Here is a 14,160-nt window from a genome sequence, read left to right as displayed (position 1 = left end):
GGGGTTACCCGCACGGTCCACACACGTAGTTGTCTCGCTCCTTCACAATGTCTGCGGAGAGCCTTGATAATGTACGCATGCGTGACTTTATAGAGTGATGCTAATACTTTAGGTGCGCGAGTTTACTCGCGAGAGCATGTGCTTCGACACGCCTGCAACCAAGAACGACGTGCTGGAGCAACAGCTGAAACATTTTGAAGATGTTTTCACTGTCTCCGGCGATTATTTGCGCGAAATCACGGATAATTTTGTTGGCGTCTTGAGGCAAGGTCTTGAGAAGGAGGATCAGGTAGTTCCTATGCTCCCGACCTTCGTTTTCGGCTGGCCCGAAGGAAAGGAAGAGGGCCATTTCTTATCTCTGGACATGGGCGGCACGAACATCCGCGTATGTCTCGTTGAGCTGAAAGGCAACCGCAAGTTCGATCTGACGCAGGTCAAATTCCGCATTACTGATGAGCAGAAGCATGAAGATGGCTCGAAGTTGTTCGATTTCTGCGCGAAGTGCGTCAAAGACTTTATCACGAAACACTTTGGCTCCTGCGAAAAGGTGTCGAATCCGCTTTCTCTCGGTTTCACATTCAGCTACCCGACTGTTCAGCGCGCGATTGACCATGGTGAGCTGATCCGCTGGACGAAGGGCTTTAGCAATCCTCACACAGAGGGCCACGACTGTGCCGATATGCTGCGCCAAAGTTTGAAGAAACTCGACGTGCCGGTCGAGCTTAGCTCTATTATCAACGACACGACCGGTACGCTGATTGCATCGAACTATGTGGATCCGTCCACCAAGATTGCTGTGATTCTGGGCACCGGCTGTAATGCTGCATACATGGAGCATATCGGCGAGGTGCCGAAGATCGCATCGCTCAACCTCCCGAGTGATGAGATGATGGCAATCAACTGTGAATACGGTGCCTTTGACTCTTTTGATCACAAGCACCTGGCACGCGTGCGTAACCGCTACGACGAGCATATTGATCTATCGTCGAACAAGCCTCACGAGCAAGCCTTTGAGAAGATGATCGCGGGACTGTACCTTGGCGAAATCTTCCGTTTGATCGTGTGCGACCTCGTGTATCAAAACGGTCTGTTCCTGGGTCAAGAGACGTACAAGCTAGAGAAGCCCTATTCGTTCGACACAACTTTCTTGTCGCTCATTGAGACGGACCCTACAGAGGAACTTTTGACAGTCATGGGTCTATTTAAGTACTTCTTCTCTATCGAGACGGAGCTAGAGGAGCGCCAATTCTTCCGCCGTCTTGCCCAGTTGATCGGTACGCGCTCGGCGCGCCTAAGCGCCTGTGGCATTGCAGCGATTGTCAAGAAGAAGGACTTACTGGCTGACGGCGGCTGCACTGTGGGTATCGACGGCAGTCTGTACTCAAAGTATCCAAACTTTGCGGACCGCCTGCATGATGCACTGATCGAGATTCTGGGGCCGGAGGGCAAGTCGATTCAGACTCGCCAGGCTGAAGATGGCTCTGGTGCAGGTTCCGCCGTGATTGCTGCGATGACCAAGGCTCGTAAGGATGCAGGCATCTACTCGCATGTCTAAGGACACTGTTTCATGCTGCTGGGAGTGAGAGGGCTTGCAATTTGCCTTTTTGGCTCCTATCGTTGAAGATGTTACATAGGCCCTATATCACATGATGATCGTCCGTCGGGTTGAACTCGGACAAAAGTACAGGGGTGGATCCATGCGAAGGTCGGCATTGTGCAGTGCATGCCTAGTTGGACGAGTAATCCTCGACCGAGCCACACTCGCACACAAGGTTGCGGTCACCGTAAGCATCGTCCACACGCGCGACAGGGGGCCAGAACTTGTTCTGGCGCAGCGAGGGCACGGGGTATGCTGCACGCTCACGGGTGTAGGGGCGGTCCCATGTCTCAGCGGTAAGGGCCTCGACAGTGTGGGGCGCGCGCTTCAACATGTTGTTGTCCTTGGGGAGATTTCCATCCTTGATCTCCTGCATCTCGTCGGCAATGCCCAGCAAAGCCTCGCACAGGCGCTCAATCTCTTCAAATGGCTCGCTCTCGGTGATCTCAATGAGGATGCCAGTTGAAATAGGCCACGAGCAGGTCGGAGGGTGGAAGCCATAGTCAATCAGGCGCTTCGCGATGTCCATGACCTGGATTCCAAGTGGCTGGAACTCAGCCATATCCACAAGGAGTTCGTGCGCCACATTGCCATGCTTTCCGACGTATTTGACCTTGTACTTGTGCTGAATGCGTGCCTTAACATAGTTGGCATTCAGCAAAGAGGTAATCGTGGACGTGCGGATACCCGACCAACCAAGCATCTTGATGTATGCCCACGCAATCGTCAAAATCGACGCCGAGCCCCATGGCGCTGCCGACACGGGCTCAATCGCATTCTCACCACCAGTCTGCACAAGCGGGTGGCCAGGGAGGTACTTGGCAAGATGCGCCTTGACTCCGATCGGACCCACACCGGGGCCACCACCACCGTGAGGAATGCTAAACGTCTTGTGCAAATTCAAGTGCGTCACATCGGCGCCCATCACGACGGGATTTGTCACACCAACCTGAGCCTGCAGATTGGCGCCGTCTAGATAGACCTGCCCGCCAAACTCGTGCACAATGTCAATGGCCTCCTTGATCTTGGCAAAATAGATACCAGTGGTACCTGGCTCCGTGATCATCGTCGCAGCCAGCACGTCCTTGTGCTTCTCCGCCTTGGCACGCAGGTCCGCGAGGTCAATCGTGCCATCCGGCAGCGTCTGCACAGACACCACCTTCATGCCTGCCATTACCGCCGATGCCGGGTTTGTGCCATGGGCACTAGTGGGAATCAAGCATACGTTGCGGTAATGTTCGCCCTGCGCCTTCTGGTACGCGCGGATGACCGAGAGACCGGCAAACTCACCCTGTGCACCTGAGTTGGGCTGCAGCGACACAGCCGCAAAGCCCGTCAGCCTGGCCAGATCGGCCTCCAGCTCGCGGATCAAGACCTGGTAGCCCTCGGCTTGTTCCACGGGAGCAAACGGATGCAGCGCATGGAACTCGGGGAATGACAGCATCTTCATACTCGAGACACTGTTCAGCTTCATCGTGCACGATCCCAAGGGGATCATTGCATGCACGAGCGACAGGTCCTTGCCTTGAAGGCCATGGATATAGCGCAACAAGGCCGTCTCAGAATGGTGCGTATTGAACACGGACTGCGTCAAGTACGAGCTCGTGCGGTGGAAGGCGCTCACCTGGAGCGAGTCGAGCGACTGGGCAGATAGATTAAGCTCCAAAGCGCTCTTGCGCAATTGCTCTGCCGACACGTTCGGTTTCGACAGTGCCTCGGCAAACGAGCTCACAATGTCGGCCAGGTCCTCTACTGCCACCGTCTCATCGAGCGTCACACCGACCTGTTCGTCCGACACACGACGTAGGTTGATCTCCTTTGCATGCGCCGCCTCGATCACCCTGTCCGCGGGAGCCTTAACAGTGAGCGTATCGAAGAAAGCGCCATCAGTGTTCAGCACGCTCACGCCCAAATACTCCAGCTCGCGCTTTAGAATACGCGTGAGCGCGTGCACCTTGGCAGCAATGCGGCGCAACCCCTTCGGTCCATGATACACAGCGTACATGGCGTTCATGTTAGCCAGCAAAGCCTGGGCCGTGCAGATATTCGAGGTGGCCTTCTCACGGCGAATGTGCTGCTCGCGCGTTTGCAGAGACAAACGATATGCCATACGACCGTCTGCATCGCGACTCACACCGATCAGACGGCCAGGCATTCGGCGCTTCAGTGCATCGGTCGCAGCAAAGAAGCCGGCATGGGGACCACCGTAGCCGGGTGGCACACCGAAGCGCGCTGCATTACCGACAGCAATATCTGCCCCCCACTCCGCCGGCGGCCTCACCATGGTGAGAGCGAGCAGGTCTGTGGCGGCGACCACGAGACCACCGACCTCCTTGACCTGCTTCGCCAAGGGTGCCCAGTCAACCAGCACACCATTCACGTCAGGGTACTGCACCAATACACCCATGACTCGCTCCTTCAGGTCCGCCGGCAGCTCTCGCACCTGGCCGTTCTCTTGGAGCGGCTGCTGCACAATCTCGACCCCGAATCCCTTTGCACGTCCGCGGAGCACAGCGAGGGTCTGAGGCAGAACCTTGTCGTCGACCAGGAACACCTTGCGCTTCTTGTCCTTGACAGTACCCAGAGCAAGGATCATGGCCTCAGCCGCCGCTGTGCCCTCGTCGAGAAGCGAGGCATTCGAAATGTCGAGGCCTGTGAGTGACTTGACCATGGTCTGGTAGTTCAGTAGCGACTCGAGGCGGCCCTGCGAAATCTCTGGCTGATACGGCGTGTAGCTTGTGTACCACCCCGGGTTCTCCAAGATATTGCGCATAATCACAGGAGGGACACTTGTGTTTTGATAGCCCAGTCCAATGTAGGAGCGGTACACCTTGTTCATGCGCGCCAGCTCTTCGCTGCGCCTCGCCAGCTCACTCTCAGCGAGGGCGGGCATGGAGTTCTCATCCACAGCACCTTCCGGGAGTAGCACTTCTTCGGGCACCGTCTTCGCGACAAATTCTTCGATGCTCGAGTAGCCCAGCGTCTTGAGGATGTGTTGGATCTGCTCGGGGCGCGGACCAATGTGACGCCGCAGAAACGTGTCCTGGGCAGCAAAGACAGTGTCCGAGTCCCGCGGTGTCTCCATATGGAACGGGTCCTGGGACGCGGTCGCAAGCTGGCGACTGTAAACAAAAGCCACAGGCTGAGAGAGCACGTTACCCGTGCGTTGGATCCGCACGCAGCGCCCTAAGCGGCTGGTGCGAAGCGCAGCCTGTCGGGACAGCGCAAACATGAAGGGAGGACGGAGAGTTCGTGATAGGAACCGCGAATTACTATATACTGCAACTGCTGCACGGTGGCCCCAGGACGTTGTCGTAAGGACAGTTTCCTGCAACCCCCGCCAATCACGTGCGACAGCGATAGAGCAGGCGCGCTGATAATTGGCTCCCCCGTCCGTCTAGTGCACTATGTCTTTTACAGGAATCGGGTGGGGATTAGAGTGCGTTCTCGTTGGCTTCATAGCGGCGATAGGTGTAGCCTAAGAAGGCCAGGTCTTTGGCACCCACGTCGGTTTCGGCACCGGGAGGCACGTCGGGCACATCTTGGTATTCTTCCGTGGGGAAATAGCTCGTGTCGGTCACGCTCGTCAGATGGGGCACAAAAGGTGCGTCGATTCGGCGAATCGTGGTCCAGTCCACACCCGCGAAAAAGGGATGATCCTTAATCTCTTGTGCTCCATTGCGCCCTAGGCGCTCTTCCGGTGCAGTCACAAGTCGATGGATCATATCCTCTGCCTCGGGGCTGAGGTGGATGTCGTCGGGGAAGCGGAGCGTCTCGCGCCACGCCAAAATCTTGCGGTAGGTATCGTGGGGATTGTCCGAGCAGAACGGCGGGTACCCACACAAGCACTCAAACATAATCGCCCCCAGGCTCCACCAGTCGCATTCTTGCCCGTAACCCTGCTGCAAGAATATTTCGGGGGCAATGTAGTCGGGCGTTCCCACCGTCGAATAGGCCAACTTGCGACGGTTGGCCTTCCACGTCGCGATTTGGTCCTTGTTACTCAGCGTGAGGGTAATACTGTTCACTGCGACTGAGTTTCGATTGTTCTGGTTATTGTGCGCCTGCTGCCGTGGGTCCTCTAGGAGCTTCTGGTAGTAGGCACTGTCGTGCTGCTTATGAAATCCCGTTGAGAGACCAAAGTCTGACAGCTTAATGTGCCCTTTACTGTCAATCAATATGTTATCGGGCTTGATATCGCGGTGGATAAAGCCTAACTGGTGGATACCTTCTAATGCCAACACACACTCGGCAATATAAAAGCGCGTCACATCCTCGGAAAACGTGTCGTACTTGATCAGCATCGTCATGAGGTCACCTCCTGGTAAAAATTCCATCAGCAGGTACAGGTAGGCTGCATCTTGAAATGAATAGTACAGTTGCACGACCCAGAGAGAATTGGATTCTGCAAGTACGTCGCGCTCAGCACGGACATGCGCGAGCTGGTCCTTCTTGAACATCTCTGCTTTTCGCAGCGTCTTCATAGCATAGATTTTGCCAGTATCGACCTTTTGTACAACGCGTACCTCGCCGAAGGAGCCCTTGCCAATCACCTTGACTGTACGGAAGTCGCTCAGGCCCAGTCGTGTGCGACGCAGCCTCAAGAAACTGGTCTCACGTCGACCGAGCTGTGCCAACTGCCTTGCTTTCCGTTCCACTGACACAGGGACGCCATCTGGCGGATTCACTAACTTCTTTTCCAGGTCAATGCGTCGCTGGTTGCGCTCCACTGCCTGGCTCACAGCCATTCGATATGAATGTTCCAAGCGCAATTTGGCGCTGCGGGCCGCATCGAGCGTCGTCTTGCTGATATGACTCGTATCCCTTTGGAAAAATACATAATCCTTTTCATTTTCCAGCGAGGAAGGCACCGGTAACGCATTGGCATCTCCTGTAGGCATCGCTGGTTCCTCAGCGGCCGCCACTGGAGCGGCAGATTCTACACGTGCATCTAAAGTAAGAGATCTTGCCACATACTAGGATATTGAAATGTATCATAAGATTGTGTAGTCATGGACTCATTTCCATATGGTGTGTCCATACTGTCTAGAACACGACCACAAGATTGGGGTCGGATTCCGCCTGTAGTGGACAGCGAGCGTGGCGGTACGCGCTCCCAGGTGTATCGCTGACGTAAGACTTCTCCACACTGCACTGTCCATTTTTCGTTGGGCTTCGCACATTGGGTCACCATGAGCGAGGCGGAGCCGTGCACGGCCTCGGCCCTCGAGCCAGAACAGCCTTTGTCTGGCACAGGTACAGCTCCTCCTGTCACTATAGTACACCCTATCACGGGAGAGACAGTCACGATGACCAAATCGGCTGCGAAGAAATTAACGCGGCGCGTGATGCGTGAGCAAAAGAGAGAAGCTACGAAACATGAGCGCAGGGCACGGGAACGTGCACGCCGGAAAGAGCGTCGAAAACAATCAAAAGAGAAGGATAAGAATGACCCATCTGCGGTAGCCCTCGTACGGTCACCCAAGAAGAAGCCTGAGCCGTTTGATGCACGTGTCGTAGTGGACTTGGGCTTCGACGACTTGATGACTCCAGACGAGGCCACCTCGCTGGCCGCACAACTTGGCTACCTGTATGGCGTCAATCGAAGCAGCTCTCATCCTTTCCGTCAAGTAATTTTCGCAGGGGCTGGCAGTCTCTCAGGTCAAGCCCTCGGGTTTGAACCACCGCCCAGCGGTGCCTTTTCGTACCCAGAAGCCAGCACCAGTGAGACGTCCCTCTTCCAGGACCGCGTGGGTCAGCACATGGAAGGGAAAAGCCGAGGTATGTGGCGCCGTTGGAAGAACGTCTGCCTTTTGGAATATGGCGGGCTCGAATCGCTGTGGGATACATCCGCAACCTCAAACCTGGAGCCGTGTGCAAAGGAAGATGTCATCTACCTTACCGCTGATACGGACGATACCATTGAGTGTTTGGAGCCAGGCAAGACCTATGTAATTGGTGGCATCGTGGATCGAAACCGATACAAGCACCTGTGTGCCAAAAAAGCCGAGGCACTCGGCCTCAGAATGGCTAGACTACCCATTGACCCGTCATTTCTGGACGGGCAGCACATGCAGGCCCGCAAAGTCCTGACAGTGAACCAAGTATTTTCGATTTTGGTAGGCTGGTCCGAGACGCACAACTGGACCGATGCGCTAAAGCGGGGGTTGCCCGCTCGGAAATTCAACGCAAGTGCCGAGGAGCCGGACGTGCCCGACGCTGACGAGGAAGCGACAAAATCCGTGACTTCCGACAAGGAAGAAACTGTATAGGAGGGACTAGCTTAGGTATACACTTGCGATGGGTGGAAAGCCTTTGTGCGGTCCGCGCTGCAGCACCACGACGCCCTTCGAGTGCAATATATACGCCTTCATCAATCCCTGTCGCGTGAGAGGTCGTCTCGTACTTACTTGCTCCACCAGATTTGCCACCATGCACTCTACGTCGTCTTCTGCCAACGTGGTATCGTTCCATGCCAACTGGGCAGGTCGCACAAGATTCGTGATATGCAGCGTAGGAGGCCTGTTGGATATCGACATGTCATTCTGAGCCTGGTAACGAATGCAGCGCTGGAACAGGTTACGCCATAGACTTAGCACGAGCTTTTCACACAGAAGCATGTAGATTCCTCGGGGACGGAGCCAATCGCGATGCTTTTCGAGTTCCTGCATAACTCCATACGCATTACCCGTCTTTAGGTATTGCAGCATGTTCCCATACACGAACTGAAGATCAAATCGATTCAGGAGTGTAGAGGAGGCATATCGCCCCAGAATCGCATAGACTGCTACCAGGGGAATAAGAATGGTGCGCTTGTTGTGAAAGTGTGCCGTCGTGCAATGGTCGAAGGCCCACCGGAGATGATAGGCCGCTAACTGTACGCGGTGTTGGAAAAGCCGAATTTTGCCCAGGTAGTAGTGGTAAGTCACGCGCTCTGCCATGGTGTATGGATTTTCACCACTATCACTTTCCTCTGCAAAACGGCGATTCATGAGCAAGGCGTTGTTTACCGACCCCAAAACAGTCTCACACAAGCGTGTATTGTTCAGGCAAAAGTAGGCACGGAAACTCGCGTTGGCTAGGGATAAAACAGCAATGCGCTTAGTCTGCTGTGCAGGGGCCGCAGTACGGTCGTTGGCGGCTAGGCCTGCACTCTTGGATAGGCGACCTGCGGCGTCAATAGTTTTGGTATATAATCGGCTGGGGGCCACACAGTCAGTTCGAATCGCTAGCGAGACCAGTTGCCTGGTTATGAACTTGAACGCAGGTGTTATCCATACTGTATCAGGTAGTGAGAAGACTGCATTGGCGCTGGTATAAACTTTAACCCACGCATCGTACGCGCCAGGCGGGGGTGGATTTGAGTGCGGCGGCGGGTATGACTGGATGTAGGACAGCAACTCAAATACCATGGATGTAAGTCGTTTGCTCTGTGCGGCATGACTGGGGGACAAGTCCAGACCTGCACATGCTTGGTCGATGGCCTGTGTCAGCGGTGGGTAGCAGCGTACCTGGCAGCCCAGTGCCTCTTGCAGGTCTTTATAGCCCTCTGGGGGCAGAGCCACGCTCTGTAGTAGAGAGAATGCATTGCAAGAGTTGCATGCCGCTTCTACTTGCGACAAGTAGCGGGCGACAAGGTCTAGGTCCTCCATGCTCACCCTCGTACATACATGAGCCGTAGCGCAGGAAAGGGCGTGTGGATGCCCAGTGACCATCCCACGTGGCCAATTCCTTCACCCACGTCTCCCACGAGGGGCGAGCTTAGCCAACATGTCGTCCGCGCATCGCCCCACATGGGAACCGGCCAAAGCAAAGTCGGATTTGTCGCACATGTCTCAAGCTTTCTCCAAGCATGCACTACCAGCTCACACCAAGCTCAAGTTCCGTCGTCCTGGAGATACACAGAAGCGCTCACTCGACGAGATGAAGGCGGAGCTAGCTGTAGGAGAACAGCGCGCCTACGCTGAGCGCCATCCTGGCCAAGAATTCGAGGCAGAAAAGGATGAAAAGCGCGTGAGATTGACTCAAGAATCTACAGAGGACCCCGCGCCGGCAATTGCCCCGTCTGGCCTCGACGATGACGACGATGTTGTCAGTGATGAGGAGGATGAAGTTGACGACGACGACGAAGACACAGATGCTCTCATGCGTGAGCTTGAGAAAATTAAACAGGAGCGCCACGAAGAACAAGAGCGTCGCAAGCAAGCAGAGACGGCTAAGGAGCAGCTCTCTCGCGAAGAGGAAATCGCGCGGGGCAACCCGCTGCTGAACTTGGAGCATGCGCTGCACGGCGATGTGAAGCCTCAGGCCGCCTCTCTCCCCGTGCAGCAGCGTTGGGACGATGATCTAATTTTCCGGAACCAGGCAGCCCATGCCGAAAACAACTTGAGTCAGCGGGGCTTTGTCAACGATCTCACCCGTACGTATTGGTCACTTATTTTGCAGGAACGGAATTCCATAAGAAATTCATGAGCGTATGTATGGACGCCAGGCTCACAGGCAGCGTTATATTAAGTAGGCTCTTCCCTGTATAGTAGCTCCAACCCTTGGCCTCCGCGTCTCTGGTAGGTCGATAATCCGTCTACACAGTGTGGAGGAGACGCTCCCACACTACGACGGCATGGGCCGCTATGCTGTCCTGGTGACAGGTATGTGCAAGAAGGCTCATTTTAGGGCCTGCAGGAGCTGGAAAATCCACCTTTTGCTCATCGCTGGTCACACATGCGCACAGTCTGGGGCGTAGTATCCATCTTTTCAATTTGGACCCCGCGGCCGAGTACTTTGAGTACGAGCCTTCCATTGATATCCGCGAGTTGATTACCTTGGAAGATGTAATGGAGGAGATGGACCTGGGTCCAAACGGTGGCCTTATATACTGCTTCGAGTACGTATCCTTTTGCTTACCATAGCTATTTGCTAAACAATCTAGACTGGCTCGAGAACGAATTGGGCAACTATGACAACGACTATCTAGTCATTGATTGCCCTGGCCAGATCGAATTGTACACACACTTTCCCGTGATTGCTCGGTTTGTGTCGCTCATGCAACAGCAATTCAATTTCCGGGTTTGCGCTACGTATTTGCTGGACTCGCACTTCATGGACGACAAGGCAAAGTACTTTGCTGGTGTGCTCAGTGCAATGAGTGCCATGATCAACTTGGACATTCCCCACCTCAACATCATGACGAAAATGGATTTGGTCTATCAACACGACAAGGAGGGACCCGCATCCTATGCGCGTCGTAAAGATATGGAACGATACATGGATCCAGACCCTCTGTTGCTAGCCGACGAAGTTCATGCTGTAACGAATGCCAAGTTTTTCGAATTGAACCGAGCTATTGTTCATTTGGTATGTATCTTCCTACTGACACGCAGGTTGAAGATTTCAGCATGGTGTCTTTCCTTCCCTTGGATCTCACGAACGAGGATAGCATTGAGCTGATTCTATCTTGCATTGATAATATCGTACAATTTGGCGAGGACGAGGAGCCGGTGGAACCCAAAGATCTAGAGCAGGAGCAGGTAGACACATAGTCTCTTATGCGGACAACGGTGTGTCGAGCCACGTCAGTAACTCTGGCGTAAAGTACGTGAGAATCAGAGAGGCTCCAGCGCGGAGAAAGGACACCATCGTCTCTTCCACTAGCCGGCGCAAATCGCCCACCCCAGCATTCGCAGCAGCGTGCAGCATGGCATACTCACCACTGATTTGGTAGCAAGCCAGCGGATAGTCCGAAGCAAGCTCACGCGCATCAGCGAGAATGTCTAGGTAAGGCAGTGCAGGCTTCACCATAATAATGTCAGCACCTTCTTGCACATCGCGCACAATGGCACGACGTGCCAAGCCGCGTGCATTTGCAGGAAGCTGATAACAGCGACGATCACCAAAGGAAGGGGCCGAGGCAACTGCTTCGCTGATTGTCAATACATTCAGGCGACAACATACCGGAAAGGGCCATACATACTGGAGGCAAACTTGGCACTGTAGGCCATGACTGTGGTTCTACTAGCCAAGCCATGGTTAAACAGGCCCTGACGGATGGAAGCAATACGTCCATCCATCATATCACTGGGGGCCACACAATGTGCACCGGCCTTCGCATAGGCAACCGCGACGTCGGCCAAGCGTTCAATTGACTTTAGGTTGTCGACGCTGCCATCTTCCAGAAGCACACCACAGTGCCCATGCGATGTGTACTCACACAGGCATACATCAGCAGCCACATACAGGGAAGGAAAAAGCTCGCGAATCTTTTTGATGGCTTGGATAACGGGACCATCGACATCATCGGCCAGTGTTCCAACCTCGTCCTTCTCCTTGAGCACGGGAACACCAAAAAGAATGACCGACGCCAAGCCACGCTCGACAAGAGGCCCCAGGAACTCTTCCAGACGGTTGATGCCCCATCGGTACTGGTTCGGCATGGCGCCCAGTGGCACCTTGCTGTCCGGCTCGTCCGTAATAAAAACTCATGTCAGCAAGTATGTCACATACTTGGGTACATCAGTGCTGACTTGGTGAGATTCCGTCCTTGCGCCTGTAGCTGACGCCCTAGTGGCGTGCGAATACTGGAATGCAGCAGCCTTCTGCTAGTTAGGATATCATTGCACATACTCTCGATGACTCATGGTGGAGGGGTACGCGGAAGGCCGAGTGCAATGGATTCTCCACTTAGTGACATAGCGACTGGATAATGTCACGTGTTGGCGGGCCAGGGCGGAACCTACGAGAGACAAAGCGCGGACGGAGGCCGCGAATGCAAATTCGGCACGCGGCGGACCGCGACTCGCCACCCCAAAATTGTCAGTCTAGCACGAAACTCTGTGCTCCTTGGCATTGCGTTGCTACAGTGTCTGCATCTGTATTATTAGGTCGACTCTGCTAAGTGCTTTCTGTACACATGGCAGGTACGAATGCCAAGGACGGCAGCGCACCCGCCCGTTTTCCCCTGGAAACGCTGAATGTGGCTAGTGCCAACAAGGACACGTCGTCTATACCACCACCCTCTCCAGCACGCTCTGAGTCCCTGATCAGCGCCCGCCCTCCTCTTTTGAGTCATAACACCAACCCAAACATGAGTGCCTTAGAGGCAGAAAAGGCCAAAGAGAGCAGCGGGCGTCGCATCCTGCGTCGAATGCTGCCGGGCGGAGTCGCAGCTGACAAGGAGGCACCGCCGCCACTCACGGATCCAATGAGTGCCTCTCTTCCCCATGATACGACATTTTCGCCGTTTAAACATGGCCCTCTCTCGCCTCTCTCGCCTCGCATGGACCCACGCGAAAATGGTCCCGGCAGCGAGGTCGACGAGGTCGAGCTAGCCGAGTCCTTTGAGAACCTACATATGCGGTCTGGCGCACAGGGTGCCTGGCCGTTGGCCTCGCAGTCTGTGCCCACGCGTGAACGGAACAACTCTCTTTCGACGGACAGCACGGCAGACAATCGTTTGACTGCATCGGCTCTTCAGGATCATGAAAGGCGTGGTCGTTCCAATTCGATTGTGTCCGACAAGAGCAAGAGCAACAGTACTGGTTCGGCCCTACGCGATATGATCATGAACAGCCCCATGATCGCGCGCCGTGGATCGTCAGCTTCTCATCGCTCCGATGGCAGTGCATCTAGCAAAAGCACGAAAGAGAAAAAGCGTATGGGCAATATGATCGGCGGAGGGACTAGCACTGGCGAGGTGGCTAGTTTGATGAAAAAGTATGGCACATGCGAGCGTGTGGCAATTGGCAAAGGTGCTAGTGCGGTGGTCCGAATTGCGCACAAGCGCGACAAAAGCGAGGACAAAGTGTATGCGGTGAAAGAGTTCCGCAAGCGCCGCAAGAATGAGTCCGAAAAAGACTATGTTAAAAAGCTCACGTCGGAGTTCTGCATTTCATCGACTCTGCACCATGTCAACGTGGTGGAAACTGTGGATCTCGTACAGGACGAGAATCAACACTGGTGTGAGGTGATGGAGTATTGTCCGGGTGGTGACTTGTATGCCGCCATCAAGAAAGGAGGCATGAAGCATACTGAGATGGATTCGTACTTCAAGCAGACTATCCTTGGTATTCACTACTTGCACTCTATGGGCGTGGCCCATCGGGATATCAAGCCCGAGAACTTGTTGCTTGATGGCAAAGGTCATATCAAGATCACCGACTTTGGTGTGAGCGACGTGTTCCGCATGTGTTGGGAAAAATCGACACACTACAGCAAGGGCTTATGCGGGTCTGAGCCGTATATTGCCCCGGAACAGTTTGAACAGAAGGAGTATGACGCGCGTCTTGTGGACATTTGGGCAGCTGCGATTGTCTTCTACTGCATGCAGTGCCAGGAACTGCCGTGGCGTGTCGCAAAAATGTCGGACCCAACATTCCAGGACTTTGTTCATTCATATCTCGCTACCACGACACCTAGCCCACTGCCCAACCTGTCTCCCCGAGAATGCCGTCCGTTGCTGAAGAAGATGCTGTGTCCCGACCCAAAAATTCGCATTATGACGGACGACATTCTGAAGGACGCGTGGCTCGCCCAAGTCCCGAACTCTGTCCCACAGTAATTGTACTATA

At 54.5% G+C, this 14,160-nt stretch overlaps 8 protein-coding genes across 8 annotated transcripts; 5 read left to right on the top strand and 3 right to left on the bottom strand.

Moving 5' to 3' along the window:
* Positions 1 to 136: 136 nt before the first annotated feature.
* MSY001_0618 (uncharacterized protein) lies at positions 137 to 1,555 on the top strand (the record flags this gene model as incomplete). The annotated part of the gene is made up of 1 exon (XM_018885690.1): positions 137 to 1,555. One exon carries the CDS (start codon positions 137 to 139, stop codon positions 1,553 to 1,555), a length of 1,419 nt encoding a protein of 472 aa, XP_018739238.1.
* A 172-nt stretch (positions 1,556 to 1,727) lies between these two features.
* Positions 1,728 to 4,829, bottom strand: MSY001_0617 (uncharacterized protein; the record flags this gene model as incomplete). The annotated part of the gene is made up of 1 exon (XM_018885689.1): positions 1,728 to 4,829. The coding sequence occupies one exon, from the start codon at positions 4,827 to 4,829 to the stop codon at positions 1,728 to 1,730; it is 3,102 nt and encodes a 1,033-aa protein (XP_018739237.1).
* Positions 4,830 to 5,031: 202 nt separating this feature from the next.
* Positions 5,032 to 6,611, bottom strand: MSY001_0616 (uncharacterized protein; the record flags this gene model as incomplete). Its single annotated transcript, XM_018885688.1, has 2 exons — positions 5,032 to 6,536; positions 6,575 to 6,611. 2 exons carry the CDS (start codon positions 6,609 to 6,611, stop codon positions 5,032 to 5,034), a joined length of 1,542 nt encoding a protein of 513 aa, XP_018739236.1.
* A 334-nt stretch (positions 6,612 to 6,945) lies between these two features.
* MSY001_0615 (uncharacterized protein) lies at positions 6,946 to 7,869 on the top strand (the record flags this gene model as incomplete). Its single annotated transcript, XM_018885687.1, has 1 exon — positions 6,946 to 7,869. One exon carries the CDS (start codon positions 6,946 to 6,948, stop codon positions 7,867 to 7,869), a length of 924 nt encoding a protein of 307 aa, XP_018739235.1.
* Positions 7,870 to 9,367: 1,498 nt separating this feature from the next.
* On the top strand, positions 9,368 to 10,111 carry MSY001_0614 (uncharacterized protein; the record flags this gene model as incomplete). The annotated part of the gene is made up of 2 exons (XM_018885686.1): positions 9,368 to 10,016; positions 10,101 to 10,111. The coding sequence occupies 2 exons, from the start codon at positions 9,368 to 9,370 to the stop codon at positions 10,109 to 10,111; spliced, it is 660 nt and encodes a 219-aa protein (XP_018739234.1).
* Positions 10,112 to 10,696: 585 nt separating this feature from the next.
* On the top strand, positions 10,697 to 11,136 carry MSY001_0613 (uncharacterized protein; the record flags this gene model as incomplete). Its single annotated transcript, XM_018885676.1, has 2 exons — positions 10,697 to 10,951; positions 10,978 to 11,136. 2 exons carry the CDS (start codon positions 10,697 to 10,699, stop codon positions 11,134 to 11,136), a joined length of 414 nt encoding a protein of 137 aa, XP_018739233.1.
* A 4-nt stretch (positions 11,137 to 11,140) lies between these two features.
* Positions 11,141 to 12,027, bottom strand: MSY001_0612 (uncharacterized protein; the record flags this gene model as incomplete). Its single annotated transcript, XM_018885665.1, has 2 exons — positions 11,141 to 11,516; positions 11,549 to 12,027. 2 exons carry the CDS (start codon positions 12,025 to 12,027, stop codon positions 11,141 to 11,143), a joined length of 855 nt encoding a protein of 284 aa, XP_018739232.1.
* Positions 12,028 to 12,503: 476 nt separating this feature from the next.
* Positions 12,504 to 14,150, top strand: MSY001_0611 (uncharacterized protein; the record flags this gene model as incomplete). The annotated part of the gene is made up of 1 exon (XM_018885653.1): positions 12,504 to 14,150. The coding sequence occupies one exon, from the start codon at positions 12,504 to 12,506 to the stop codon at positions 14,148 to 14,150; it is 1,647 nt and encodes a 548-aa protein (XP_018739231.1).
* Between the last annotated feature and the right edge of the window lie 10 nt (positions 14,151 to 14,160).

Source organism: Malassezia sympodialis, genomic scaffold (genome assembly GCF_000349305.1).
Source record: "Malassezia sympodialis ATCC 42132 genomic scaffold, msy_sf_3, whole genome shotgun sequence".
NCBI classification, from domain to species: domain Eukaryota; kingdom Fungi; phylum Basidiomycota; class Malasseziomycetes; order Malasseziales; family Malasseziaceae; genus Malassezia; species Malassezia sympodialis.
This window is presented reverse-complemented; position numbering and strand designations above follow the sequence as displayed.